A 13,702-nucleotide genomic window follows, 5' to 3' on the forward strand; every position below is an offset into this window, starting at 1 on the left:
TCGAATACAGACTGTTGTATTCGAATACAGACATGTTGTTTTTGCTGCTGAATGTTGAAACAGCCTTGTATTCGAATACAAAGATGCTGTATTCGAATACAACAGTGTTGTTTTATTAAAAACTTCATTTTTCAACCTTGTTTATGCATGTTTGGCATATGGAAACCCTTTTAAGGTGCCTGCTAATTTGAAAGGTTATTTTGTGCATTTAAAAACTTAAATGTTATGTGTTAACTGTTAATTTCGGTTGGTGACCCTTTACAACTATTGTGGAAATCTGGGCTTTGCCCTCAGATGAGAGTCAGGACAATCCTACTGGTTCGTACCCTGTAGATGGGAATGTAGACGGGAACGCCTGACTGGAGCTATGTTAGGAGGATCTTACGGGGCGCGTGGAGATCACTCAGGGTGTATAGTTTTTTTGGTAGAATGATCAGATTAGGTTGACATAGAGGGAACATATGTCTTTATTTTGGATTGCGTTTATTTTAAATTGGAAGATTGTATCTATACTAATATTGTATGTTTGACATTTTATTATGACGGAGTCTATGTACCACTTTTTGAAGTGTAAATACTTTGGATTCGTATTTCAAAAAAATTTCCGCTGCTTGTAAATTCTGTTGACTTATTTGTCGTTGTGTTACGACTTAAATATTTATCCAAAGGTATTTTACTTAATTATTCTTTGTTTCATGAGTTTTTTTTTGAAAAAAAAATACACCCTCGCTTTGAAAATCGGGGTGTTACAATAGACTTCCTCTATGTTCTTGTTCATCAATGCTCCTCCTGCAGCAGCACCTACTGTCATTCTTGTAGTGTATGAGAGTCCATTGTAGAATGTATTGACAATTAGCCATCTCTCCAGCCCATGATGAGCACACAATCTCAACATCTCTTTGAAACACTCCCAAACTTCATAGAGAGATTCTCCTTCCTTTTGAGAAAAAATTGTGATTTGATTTCTCAATTGTGCAGTTTTGCTTGGTGGAAAATATCTAGCAAGGAATACTTGCTTTAACTTATCCCATGTGGTAATCGATTTAGAAGGCAATGAATGTAGCCAAGCTCTAGTTCTAGCTATATCCCTTAATGAAAAAGGGAAGCGTCTTAAATTAATAGCGTCACTAGTCACTCCATTCATTTTCAAAGTAGCACAATACTCTAAAAAAATAGACAAATGGAGTACCGAAGAATTGGTTTTGTTGTATCATAGATAGCAACAAAGGTTTCAATTCAAAATTGTTAGCCTCTACCGTCGGACGCTCAATACTCGAATGCGGTACCGTAGTATTGGGAGAGGAATGTTCTTTCAAAGTTCTATTTTCAACCATTTTTAACTTTTTTTCTTATTCAGAAGTGTTTTTCTCTCTTCTTCTCCTATGGAAAAATCTTTATATCTCGGGTATTGGTTCGACAAGATTCCAAAGACTTTGGATTCTTCACATTCAAAGAGAGAAAAATCAATAAAAAAAAAGTATATAAAAAAGAAATTTTTATGTCTAATTGGTAAGAAAAAGAGATTTAATATAAAAACAAAGTCTCCAGCAACGGCGCCAAAATTATGATAAAACCACAAATGCACAGTACTATCGCGTAGTAAAAATTATCGTTCCCACAAGGACTTTATTATGAGTATTAGTGTCTCTTTACTATGAAGATTAGTTAAACAGTAAATGTTAATAATGATTTTTGGTTTAAAATTCACAATAAAAATAAAGCCGTGGGATTGTAGTTTTCACAATGATGGATACAATTAATCTTCTATGAGTTATGGATGTTAAACTCTTAAAAATTAAATAAATAATTGGAACTAATTTTTTTTTCAAATAACAAATGTGTATTTTAAACTAATAACCAACCTATTTTCATGATTGATGTATTAGAAAAATCCTTTAAGAGAAGATATATTTCATGATTTCAAAATAACCAAAATCTATTTTCATGATTTGATTATCTTGTCTAATCTTAGGGGTCAGATATCAAATCTAGCTTTCGGTATATTGTTTGATATATAGGTATAAATATGATTCTTACTAAGATTGGATTAAAAGATCAACACCCATGACAAAAAGAAATATAAATTGTTAGAGATCCAATGTTGGAAATCTTATAATCCCAAGACAAGGAAGATCTACTCACATATGATTATCGTAGAATCAAAACTTAAACATAAAAACATCGGAAATATAAAATAACATAATAAAATAACAAAACAGAATATTATTGAAACTAGAAAATTTCTAAGAGAAATACAAGATCAAAAGAAAGAGTAGTAAGAGATTGTGTGTAGGAGTGTCCCTAAAACTGAGTATTTTGGTCCTTCTATAGTCTTAGCTGCCTTCATGAGCGTTAATTACAAGAAACCATCAGAATTTCATAGGAGAAAAACGGTTCAGTAGATGACCATAATGCCCATTACTGCCAGACAGTAACAGGTGCAACTATGGAAGATTAATAGATTATGGCCATAATGGTCATTACTGCCAAATAGTAATAGATGCAGCAGCAGAAGATGAACATATTATGGCATAATGGTCATTATTGTTAGGTAGTAAGCCTTGCTGACTTGAATTGACAAATTCTTATTTTATTTATTATTTTTCATTCATCCATTATGGTTGTAATGACTATTATGACCAGATAATAATGTTTGTTGGAAGTTGAGTTTATTTCACTTTCTTGATCATGATGCACCACTTAACTTCAAGGCTCTTTTGCTCCAAAAACTTCACTTACTCCTTTATTTCTCCTTGCAATAAAAAAAAAAACACAAAGGTAGTAAAATAGAACTAAAATCGAATTAAAAACATCAAATTAACCTATCAAATAAAGCTATAAAATAGATTAATTCTAGCTTATCAACGTCATTGATCGAGGACCATTTTCTTATACACTTTGTTGAGTCGTGATGTATTTTGCAGCTATTTGAGTCTAGAAAGTCTTTTGGAAAATGTATTAAACAATTAGATTATGTTGTTTGGATTATGGTTGTATTGAATCTTAAACATAAATTTTATAAATTTGGGAACGTTGAAGTTATAGAGGGTATTGTGTCGAAATTTCGAGAAAAATTATATATATATTTTTTTGAAATGATTATTGAGAACTATTTAGTCGCTTAATTGTTAAGTTAGTTGGTAGGTTAGTTGGTAGGTTTGCCAGACTATGAGTATAGCTTGTGCGCCGATCACGACGTTTAGTTTTCGGATCGTGACATAAATCTCCATTGAAGTAGGGCAATGACTCATGCCACGAGTGAAATTATATGGTTTCAGAGCATTCTCTCATCAATGCAAGTACCCTGTGTTGAATCAACAACTTTATTTTGTGACAATCAATCAGCCATCCACTTGGCGTCCAACCCAATTTTCCAGGAATGAGTGAAACTCATTGAAATCGATTGTCACTTCATTAGAGCACACATTCAAACAGAAATTGTTACTACTGCTTAGATACCAACAACTCATCAACCAACATATCTCTTTACAAAATCACTAGAAATGAAGCAATTCCAAACATTGGTATCCAAGTTAGGTGCTCTAAACGTGTACTCCCCACTTGAGAGGGGGTAATACATTATAAGAATTATAAGATTGCTTATGACACAAATGTATATGTTGTGCATCTCCATTAATTCTCCAAACGACAATCACATCAAATCAAGCACATATGTCTTCTCTTTAATGTAAATATTCTCTAGCCACATTAGAAAAGGAAATGAATATGTTTGAGGTATCATAGGAGTAATTTTAGAATACCGTATCAACTGTGACCTGTATATATTTGGTAGCCTCTTAGTGGAATAACATAGACCATTCTAAACAAATCTTTGGTTCAATTTGATTAAAAAGAGAGATTGGATGAAAGAATCCAAATCTTTTTTGCTATTCAAATTTTGATTAAAAATTATTCCAGTTAAAATTTAAAATCGGTCTAAATAATTTATAGTTAACTGAAATTTATTAACAACTCGAACCATGTAATTTATAATATTGATAGTTGATTATAATAGTTGATGTATGAAAATCCTGCACTTAGGTTTTGGTCGTATAAGAAACTTTTGTTTAAGAGTAGTCATATAATAGACATAGTTTGTAAAATAAATAAATTATATTATAAAAATCACAAAGGCAACAAATTTCTTTTACTAATTAACTGAAAAATATATCCTTAAATACAGTATTCAATTTCATGATATCTATTTTGTTAATTGCAAAATACTTCTAGTGATGGTCCATTCGATGTGTCTCAGTAGCCGTGTATATGGGACCATTCGCTGTTTCCATCGAAGCAGCTTGACCTGTGGATGTATGCTTCTCTATTTCTTTCTCTGCTCTCTCCCCTGCTTTTGTCACATGTAAGTCCATTGCTGCTTCAGCCTCTTTTGCCAATCTAACCTCATGAGCTATGTCCATTCTCGCTTTTGCAAGATCCTTCTCAGCCTGAAAAAACATGCATTTTGAGTTCAAAATTTTCAAGTCTTTTGCATGAGTGTGTTAATTATTATTTTAATGAATATGTCAAAAAAATTACTTTTTATACCTGAATTGAATTCGTTTATATTTTTAATTAAATTCACATAAATTATATGAATTCATCTATGTAAGTCGTACCTTACTAGAAATAAACACAGGTAGCAAAATTGTTATTTTAATTATTCCAGGAATATTTTGTCTCAAATGATGAGACAAGAGACCGGCGTGAAAAATTAATAAATTATATGATTAATTAGATTAAGGAGTTTAATCAAAAAAGATTACGGAAATTTTTCGAAAAAAATATATACAAGATTGCAAAAACTGATCTTAATTTGATGTCCTGCCTTGTGGAGTTCTGCCACCAACTTATTTAATATATTGGTCCTAGCTAAATGTTAGAAAAGCTTTAAGGCCCTAACTAAGTGCTACCAGAAAATCTAGCCTATCTCACTTTTTTCTTTTGTTTTTCTTTGCTTACGAGAGGTAATTTAGGATCAATTTTGGTCCTTCGTCCTAAATCATTCCACAAAATCGTTTTTTCTTTCTTTATTATTTAATTTCATATATATATATATATATATATATATTTAGTTTTCTTTTCTGTGATTTCATTATCTTACTGCGATATTTTTTATTTTTTGTCTTTAATGTTTTGATTTTTCATCTTGGTGCAACGTTTATTTGATTTAGATTGATAAATTATTTTTGATCTAGTGCAAACTTAATCAATGTCATTGACGTCTTCAAATCTGAAAACATAAACATTTCAAAGACTTCAATCTTAACATATTTATAGACATTTTGTTATTTTATACTATTAATATGAATGTTGTAAGTTTGTTTGTATATTCATCTATTTTGAATTTAACTATTTTAAATTATATTTCTCGATCGATGTAATTTTTATCAATTTAAATAAATTAATAACGTTATTAGTAAATAAAAAATCATAATTATTTATGGAAAAATACTAACATTCTAGTAACATTTATTAAGAAATCGAATATAGAAATATTATAATAAAAATATACTAAAAATTATACATTTAATTTATGAAAATTTAATCTTTGTTCTTTAATATACAAAATTTCTATTTTTTATTCCTTCAATCATTTTGATCTTGTAGTCCATTTCATCAACAAGCTACCAAAAAAAATCTATATCCCTTACAAATAAAAACCACGACAAGTGGGAAAGTTTAACTTGCTAGAGTTACTTCCCTTATCACATCTTGTTTAATACGGCCTTCGTCCCTAAGTCTAGAATTTTATTGACAAAATCATGAATTTTAAAAATATTAGTATTATTGTTAAGTTGTCATAAAAAGAGAGATGATCCGTAGAAAAAATAAAATAGAGAAAATTGCTGGTTGATATTATTGAACTAAGGTTTTCATGAAAACGAGATAACTAATCTATCTTCTTATCATATTAATATATACTCACTAGTTAAAAAAATACAAATAATTAAAAGGCATTTTCATAAAAAATAAATAAGTGAATTAAGTTTTTCTAAAACAAAGCATATTATACATTATATCCGAGGTAGTATGAGCTAGCATTAACAATTTAACGCTTTTATGAAAGAAAAAGAAACAAAAATTTAACGTTAAAGTATACCTTCTCTTCGGCCTTTGCTTCTGCCTTGACCTTACGCATGGCATTCATGTCCTGTAGCTTTTCCTTCACAGCCTGCATTTTTCCTAATTTTTTTATTGATATAAATCAATTTCAAAGTGAAAGTTAAAAGAGCTTCGAATTTGAAAACTATATAAGAAACACTAGTAGCTATATTATTATGGGTTCACATTGACCCCACTTCTTTCTCTCTCTCTTATGGCTCTTTTGGGTAGCACATCTGTCATCTAAAAACGTGTTAGGAAAATTTTGTGGATCACAATGAATGGGAAGTTGTGGCCATTTTGTGGATCACGTCTATTTGGATCATATTTCGTTCATACAAAATAGTAAATGAAACTTCAACGATATTATTTTATCTTACTAACAATGAAACTTCAAGAATTAATTAATGACAATATTAAAATTTGTTTTAAATAACGAAACTTTCCATTCAATTAACTAAACCATTTACCGCCTAAACACATATTAAGCAGTAAAATATATTAAATCTTAGTTTAAATAAATATTATATTCTTAAGTTGAACATTATGTCTTGAGTTTGAATTTAAAACTTTACAGTTGTGTGTGACTTTTTGATAGTATTTATCATGTCGTTTACAAAGCAAACAAAATACTACCTCTAGCTAGCTAGTTCTATATATAAGAAAAAATTAAATTAACAAAAATTGATGTATCTAATCTAAAATTTGAATCAAATATATCTATTTATGATGATAATACTTTCTTTTAAGTTTAAAATAAGATGTAATGTGTAATAATATTTAACGTAAAATGAACCTGACTTTTAGGGAGTATAGTACACTACGCCAAAAATGACATTTTATAGTGCGCCTTTTATAGCGCTTATTAAATACAAGCGCTGTGGAAAAAGCGTTATTGTAGGATCATATAAGATAACATAACGCTTGCACATAATTTTTACAGCGCTTTTACAAAAGCGCTGTAAACTGAAGCGCCCTCACATAATGTTTTACAACGCATTTGGAGCGCCTTAAACACAAACGCCGTAAAATATAGCGCTCTCACCTTATGTTACATAGCTTTTAAAGCGCTTTTTGGACAAACATTGTAAAAGACTTGCGTTTTCACATAATTAAAGGACCTATTAGAGCGCTTTTTATAGAAGCGCTGTAAAATCATTCACTTTAAATAAAAATCATTTACTTTAAATAAATAAAAACAAATTTAAAACAAACCCTACGAACCCTCATCTCCTCTACTGAGCACCCATCTACTGCTCCTCCTTTAAAAAAAATTGGATACGTTTTCTTAGGTACTGTATTTATTAATTTGTTGTTGTCAGTAAAACTAATAAATTGTTACATAATAAATCATATAAAATCTATTCTTTTTTGAAATTTGTTGATCTGTTCTGTTTTGAAATCAGACTTGGACCTTGATTTCCATTTTCCAATATTAGATATGTGTACTATATATTGGTATAATGTTATCAGTAGCTTATTATTTGTGTAACTGCATTTATATAGGTCGTATAAAATGGACCGGAAATGGATGTCTGTCAATCGATTGTCAAAATAGTATGAAAATAGAGTGAAGGAATTTGTTGAGTTTGCAGTGAAGAATGCAAAGGATCCAAATAGAGTCGTTTGTCCTTGTTTAAAATGTTGTTTTGGAAAACGCATTAGAGAGGATGATTGGAAGGACATTTAGTATGGCATGGAATTGATCAAAGCTATACATGTTGGATAAGACATGGTGAGAAAAAAAAAGGAAACATTAATTTTGAGAATGGTTCGACACAAATACATATGAGTCAGACCGAGTTGAGGAGATTGCAAAAGCAGTTGAAGAAGATCTTAGGGATTGTCCTAAAATGTTTGAGATTTTGTTGAGTGATGCAGAGAAACCATTATATAATGGTTGTACTAAATTCACAAGACTGTCGGCGATATTAAAGTAGTACAACTTAAAAGCGAGTAATGGATGGTCTGATAAAAGCTTCACAGAATTATTAACACTCTTAAAAGATATGTTGCCAGATGATAATGAACTTCACAGTCGAACCTACGAGGCTAAACGAATTTTGTGCTCTATTGGCATGAGTTACGAAAGGATTCATGCGTGTCCTAACTATTGCATTTTATTTTGAAACGAATATAAATTACTAAAGGCGTGTCCGAAATGCAATGTCTCTCGATATAAGAAGAAAGAATCTACTCCAGCAAAAGTCGTGTGGTATTTTCCTATAATACCAAGATTTAGGTGCATGTATCCCAGTGAAGAAGATTCAAAACACTTGAATGGCATTCAGATGAAAGAATTAGAGATGGAAAGTTTCGACACCCTGCAGATTCTCCACAATGGGTAAAAATTGATCACGAGTATCCTGAATTTGGGATAGAGTCAAGAAATCTACGTCTTGCACTTTCTACTGATGGAATGAATCCACAAGGTCTTCAAAGCATCTCATACAACACGTGCCCTGTGATTTTGTTGATTTATAACCTACCTCCATGGTTATGTATGAAGCGTAAGTTTATGATGTTGTATTTGTTAATTTCTGGACCCAAACAACCGGGGAATGATATCGATGTATACTTGACTCCTTTAATTGAAGATTTAAAAAATATATGGATACAGGTGTGGAAGTTTATGATGGGTATAAGAAAGAATGTTTCAATTTGAGGGCTATGTTGTTGGGCACAATTAATGATTTTCCAACATATGGTAATTTATCAGGATATAGCATTAAAGGTCAGCGTGCATGTCCTATATGTGAAGAGAGTACAAATTGGATGCGGTTGAATCATTGTAAGAATAATGTATTTCTTGGACATCATAGATTTTTACCTTATAGTCATCAGTATCGTGGGTGGAGAAATGCATTCAATGAAAAATCAGAGGAAGATAAAGCTCCTTTAGCACCGATTGGATATCAAATACTTGAAAAAGTACAAGGTTTGACCAATAAGTTTGACAAACCTTTTGCGGGAGAGCTGGTCAAAACTGGGTGGAAGAAAATGTCAATTTTCTTTGAATTCCCATATTGGAAGTCATTGTATATAAGACATTTCCTCGATTTGATGCATATTGAATAAAATGTATTTGATAGTGTTATTGGTACGTTACTCAATGTTCCAGGAAAGTCTAAAGATGGCATCAATGCAAGATTGGACTTGGTCGACATGGGAATAAGAAATGAATTGGGTCCTGTAAAGAAAGGAAATCGCACATATCTACCTCCAGCCACTAATATTCTATCTAGAAAGGAAAAAATTGTTTTATGTAAATTTATACACGAAGTTAAAGTTCCAGAATGATACTCTTCAAACATTAAAAATTTAGTTTGTATCAAAGACCTCAAGTTAAAAGGTTTGAAGATCCATGATTGTCATATTCTAATGGAGCATTTGCTACCAATAGGTATACGTTCCATTTTACCTGAAAAAGTTTGACGAGCCATAACTAGATATGTTTCTTCTTCAGGGAAATTTGTAGTAAAGTGATCGATCCTCAGAAATTACCAACATTGTAGAGGGAAATTGTTGTTACTTTGTGTGAGCTAGAAATGTATTTCCCACCCTCGTTTTTTGATATAATGGTTCACCTTACTGTTCATCTTGTTAAGGAGACACAACTTTGTGCCCAGCTTATATGAGATGGATGTATCCGATAGAACGATATATGAAAATATTAAAAGGGTACGTAAAAAGTAGAAGTCGACCAGAAGGTTGTATTGTGGAACGATACATTATTGAAGAAGCTGTTGAATTTTGTACTGAATATCTGTCCAATGTTGAATCCATAGGGCTTCCCATATCTCGTCATTCGGGAAGAGACTACTGACTATATCAAGGACATAATGGGAGCAGACACAATTGTATGTTTTGCACAATGATGATGAGGTTCAACCGTATGTTACAATAGACATGGATCAGTTATCTAGTTTGAACATGAATAGGAATCAAAATTAGATAACACGAGAGCACAATCGAAGTTTTATAACATGGCAAAACAATCACATTAACTCAAAGTTTGATATTGACCCCAGTTCAATTTTACAGAGATTGAGGTGGCTAGCAAATGGTCTGAGTTTATATGTCTTTTCATACACGGATTATGTAATTAACGAATGCACATTTTATACCAAAGAACAAGATGATTAAACCACTATGCAAAATAGCGGAGTCACTCTCGTAGCTGAAGCGATGCATATCTCAAGTGCAAAAGACAAAAACCCAATATATACAAATCTATCATATTTTGGGGTTATCGAGCGCATATGGGAGTTAAACTACACAATGTTTCGTGTTCTCATATTTGGTTGGAAGTGGGTCGATAATCATAATAGCGTTCAGATTGATGAGTCAGGGTTCTTGCTTGTCGATTTTAATAAGGTGGGATACAAAGACGAGCCTTTTATTTTAGCGTCGCAAGCTCAACAAGTGTTTTATGTCACTGATCCTACTGATGATAAATGGTCTGTTGTCTTATCGACCAATAAAATAAGTGATGATAACAATAATGATGAAGATGTTGGTAATGATATTTTCTTTGCAACATCACAACCACATGAAATTGATTCAACGGATGATGGTTTATATCTTAGAGATGATCATGATGAGAGAATTTGGATTAATCCATCATTTCGTATCCTGATGAACCTATTATATAGTTTTTTAGATAGAGTTTTTTTTTATCAAAAAATATAGTTTTTAGGATAAAGAACCAAATATATCGACTATTTGAATCAAATATATCAACTATTTGAACTAAATACATCTACTTTTGCTAACATTATTTTCTCAACCTTACTCAAAATACAGTACTAACTAAACGAGTTAATCTCAGACATTTTACTAAACACATGAAATGCAAACTTGAAACAAATTAAAACGCAGCAATGAAACAGAAAATCAAAATACCATACTAACATGATGAACAATGGATAAAATAACGTCGCATTTACACAATAAAATCACAAAATAAAATAAGAAAAGAAAACATGGAAACAAGTAATATTTGCATCATTACTAAGGATACTTTACTAACAAAATTCCAGAATGTTTGGTAGAACAATGATGTCGGCCCATCCAAGCTAGGGGCTAAATTTGGCTACATATCCTTAATAAGTTTGGTAATCTCGTCTATAGTAAAACATATTCATATCACTAGTAACTCTGTCCTGCACCACAATTCTCAATATTGATGGGGTTACTAGTAATGAAACGATTTTAAAAGTGTTGAGCGAGAATATCCCCAAGGAGATTGGGGCCATGCTCCAAAGTCCCATTTTTATTGAGAATTGTGGTAGAACAATGATGTCAGCCCATCCAAGCTAGGGGCTAAATTTGGCTACATATCCTTAATGAGTTTGGTAATCTCGTCTATAGTAAAACATATTCATATCACTAGTAACTCTGTCCTGCACCACAGTTCTCAATATTGATGGGGTTACTAGTAATGAAACGATTTTAAAAGTGTTGAGCGAGAATATCCCCAAGGAGATTGGGGCCATGCTCCAAAGTCCCATTTTTTATCTTAGGGAAATTTTGAAGTGAAAATACTTGATATTTTTATTCTTAACTAATTAATTAATTAACTAACTGTTATACTTATCATGTATAACCAATTAACTAGTATATTTAATAAATGACTTCCTTACTATTTTGGCGATTTCTCGTTCGTTAATCAATCATCAATAGCTATGACATATTCTCCATCTTCTCAACCTAATCCATGTTTGTTTTCTTTTTTTTTTCTTTTTTATTATACCATTTTGTTTCCATATATCACTTGGTCGATCATTAATCTCATGTGGAAACACTCAAATCACATTCATATATTTTCATATATAAAACACGTTTCAAGAGTTATTGCTTACGACATTCAATTGCACATTCAACTTTGAAGTTCTTGGATCTTTGCATTTTTGGGGCATGAGCTGAATAAGGGCTGAAACATTGCACCCTATGTTTACTCTTTCATTACCTTTTAACCTTCTCTTGTGTGTGCACAACTCTTTTAGAAATTTGACATATCTTAGAATCTTTTTAATTGCTTCAAGGAGGGGAATATTCACTTCCACCTTCATAAATGTATCCAAGATCTCTTTATCCTTATATGCCTCGTCCATTTTCTTAGTCTTCACTGCCCTTTGAGGGAAAGGAAGTGATATATTTTGCTCAATATCAACAGTTTCAGGTACCAAAGTATCCTCAGCAACCTTGTTATTTTTCATACCAACAGTTTCATGTACCTTTGATATTTCAACAACTTTGCCAGACCTCAAGGTAATTGCATTGATGATGACTCTTCATCATATGCATATTTTCCCACTATTATTAGTCTTATTTATCCTCAATCATTAGTTAAATTAAGGATTTATTTGATATATTTTGTTGATTTTTGTTCTTTGAGTTAATAAAGCGTTTTGTTTTATATTTCAGTGATTAAGTAGGAATTTTTCGTAATTTTACATTGCATTATGTTTTGGTGCAGTGCTGAATTTTGGTGAAAATCAACATGACATATGTAGAGTATCTCAGCCATATCTGGAGTTGTAGATGTCTAATTGGAGTCAAACCAAGTTCAACTGAAAGCTACGATCCATAGCTACAACTTTCATGAAGACACCAGAACCAAATTCAGACTTGAAAGAGGAGAAGAATGCAATATACGTCGGACAACATATGCTGCGCGCCCAAGCGCACCTGAAACGCGTTTTCCAGCAGTTGCCACTGCCCAAACGTGCCTGGAGCGCGTGAAGCGCACCCGCAACCAAAAAAACGTAGATTTTTACTATTTTAGGGATGTTTTTCACTATTGGGAAGTTGGGAGACTTGTGCCCTAGCATAGAAACTCAAAGACGAGCGTTTCTAACATCATTGGAGCAGTTTTATCAAGAATCATTCATGAATCCTTCTTGTAATTCTTCTCTAATCTCTATCTCTTTTATCTCTGCCATGAGTAACTAAACCCTATTTGTTAGGGATGAGTGTAACAAGATGAAACCCTTATTTTTATGATTTTATTTCTATTTATATGAATGAGTTTATTGAATTATTTTTCTCATCTATGTGCTTAATGCTTTTTATTGCTTGATCAATATTAAAATGTTCTACGATTTGTATTTTGAAACGGAAGTGGACTTTATGAATGATTGAGATGAGAAATTCATGAATTTGTAGTCTAGACATAGGTGCAGGTCATGAAACCAATTAAATTAGTTGCAAAGCAATAATTTACAAAAGAATTTCTATACGGTAATGCTTAATTCTAATCTTAAATCTACTAAGGAATTAGGGGTTACTTTGGAATTAAAGGTTATCTCACTAAGACATTAGGGCAAGAATAATAAAGAGAATTCGGTAATAATTCAATAAAGGAATTCAGTAACTAGGATCAAATTAGACACCAATGTTGGATTCAAAGTGAAACTCATCCCTGACATTTTTCTCATTATAAAGGATCAATTTTATTATTGTTGTTAATTTCAAACATTATTTCAATCAACTTGGGAACCTTTTTGTTCAATTCTAGTAATCAAATATAATTCAATAGTAAAACGCAATCCTTGAGTTCGACACGCGGTACTACCATTTTATTATTACTTGCAAC

General features: G+C 31.7%; 1 protein-coding gene and 1 non-coding gene across 2 annotated transcripts; one reads left to right on the forward strand and one right to left on the reverse strand.

Annotated features, from left to right (window-relative positions):
- The first annotated feature begins 866 nt into the window (after positions 1 to 866).
- On the forward strand, positions 867 to 972 carry LOC113784746 (small nucleolar RNA R71). The gene has a single exon (XR_003470873.1). It is a non-coding gene; the product is annotated as a small nucleolar RNA R71 (small nucleolar RNA).
- Positions 973 to 4,132: 3,160 nt separating this feature from the next.
- LOC105851289 (uncharacterized) lies at positions 4,133 to 6,338 on the reverse strand. The gene is made up of 2 exons (XM_012711996.3): positions 6,101 to 6,338; positions 4,133 to 4,445 (listed from the first exon to the last, which is right to left on the reverse strand). The coding sequence occupies exons 1-2, from the start codon at positions 6,176 to 6,178 to the stop codon at positions 4,227 to 4,229; spliced, it is 297 nt and encodes a 98-aa protein (XP_012567450.1). The 5' UTR covers positions 6,179 to 6,338; the 3' UTR covers positions 4,133 to 4,226.
- Between the last annotated feature and the right edge of the window lie 7,364 nt (positions 6,339 to 13,702).

The sequence above is a fragment of the Cicer arietinum genome, chromosome 3, assembly GCF_000331145.2.
Source record: "Cicer arietinum cultivar CDC Frontier isolate Library 1 chromosome 3, Cicar.CDCFrontier_v2.0, whole genome shotgun sequence".
In the NCBI taxonomy this organism is placed as follows: Eukaryota; Viridiplantae; Streptophyta; class Magnoliopsida; order Fabales; family Fabaceae; genus Cicer; species Cicer arietinum.

Excerpts from the sequence above, each read along its gene's own strand:
- LOC105851289 (XM_012711996.3), bottom strand. The coding sequence starts at position 6,178 with ATGCAGGCTGTGAAGGAAAAGCTACAGGACATGAATGCCATGCGTAAG. Across the intron at positions 4,446-6,100 it reads AAGCAAAGGCCGAAGAGAAG|GCTGAGAAGGATCTTGCAAA; the intron begins GTATACTTTAAC and ends ATGTTTTTTCAG.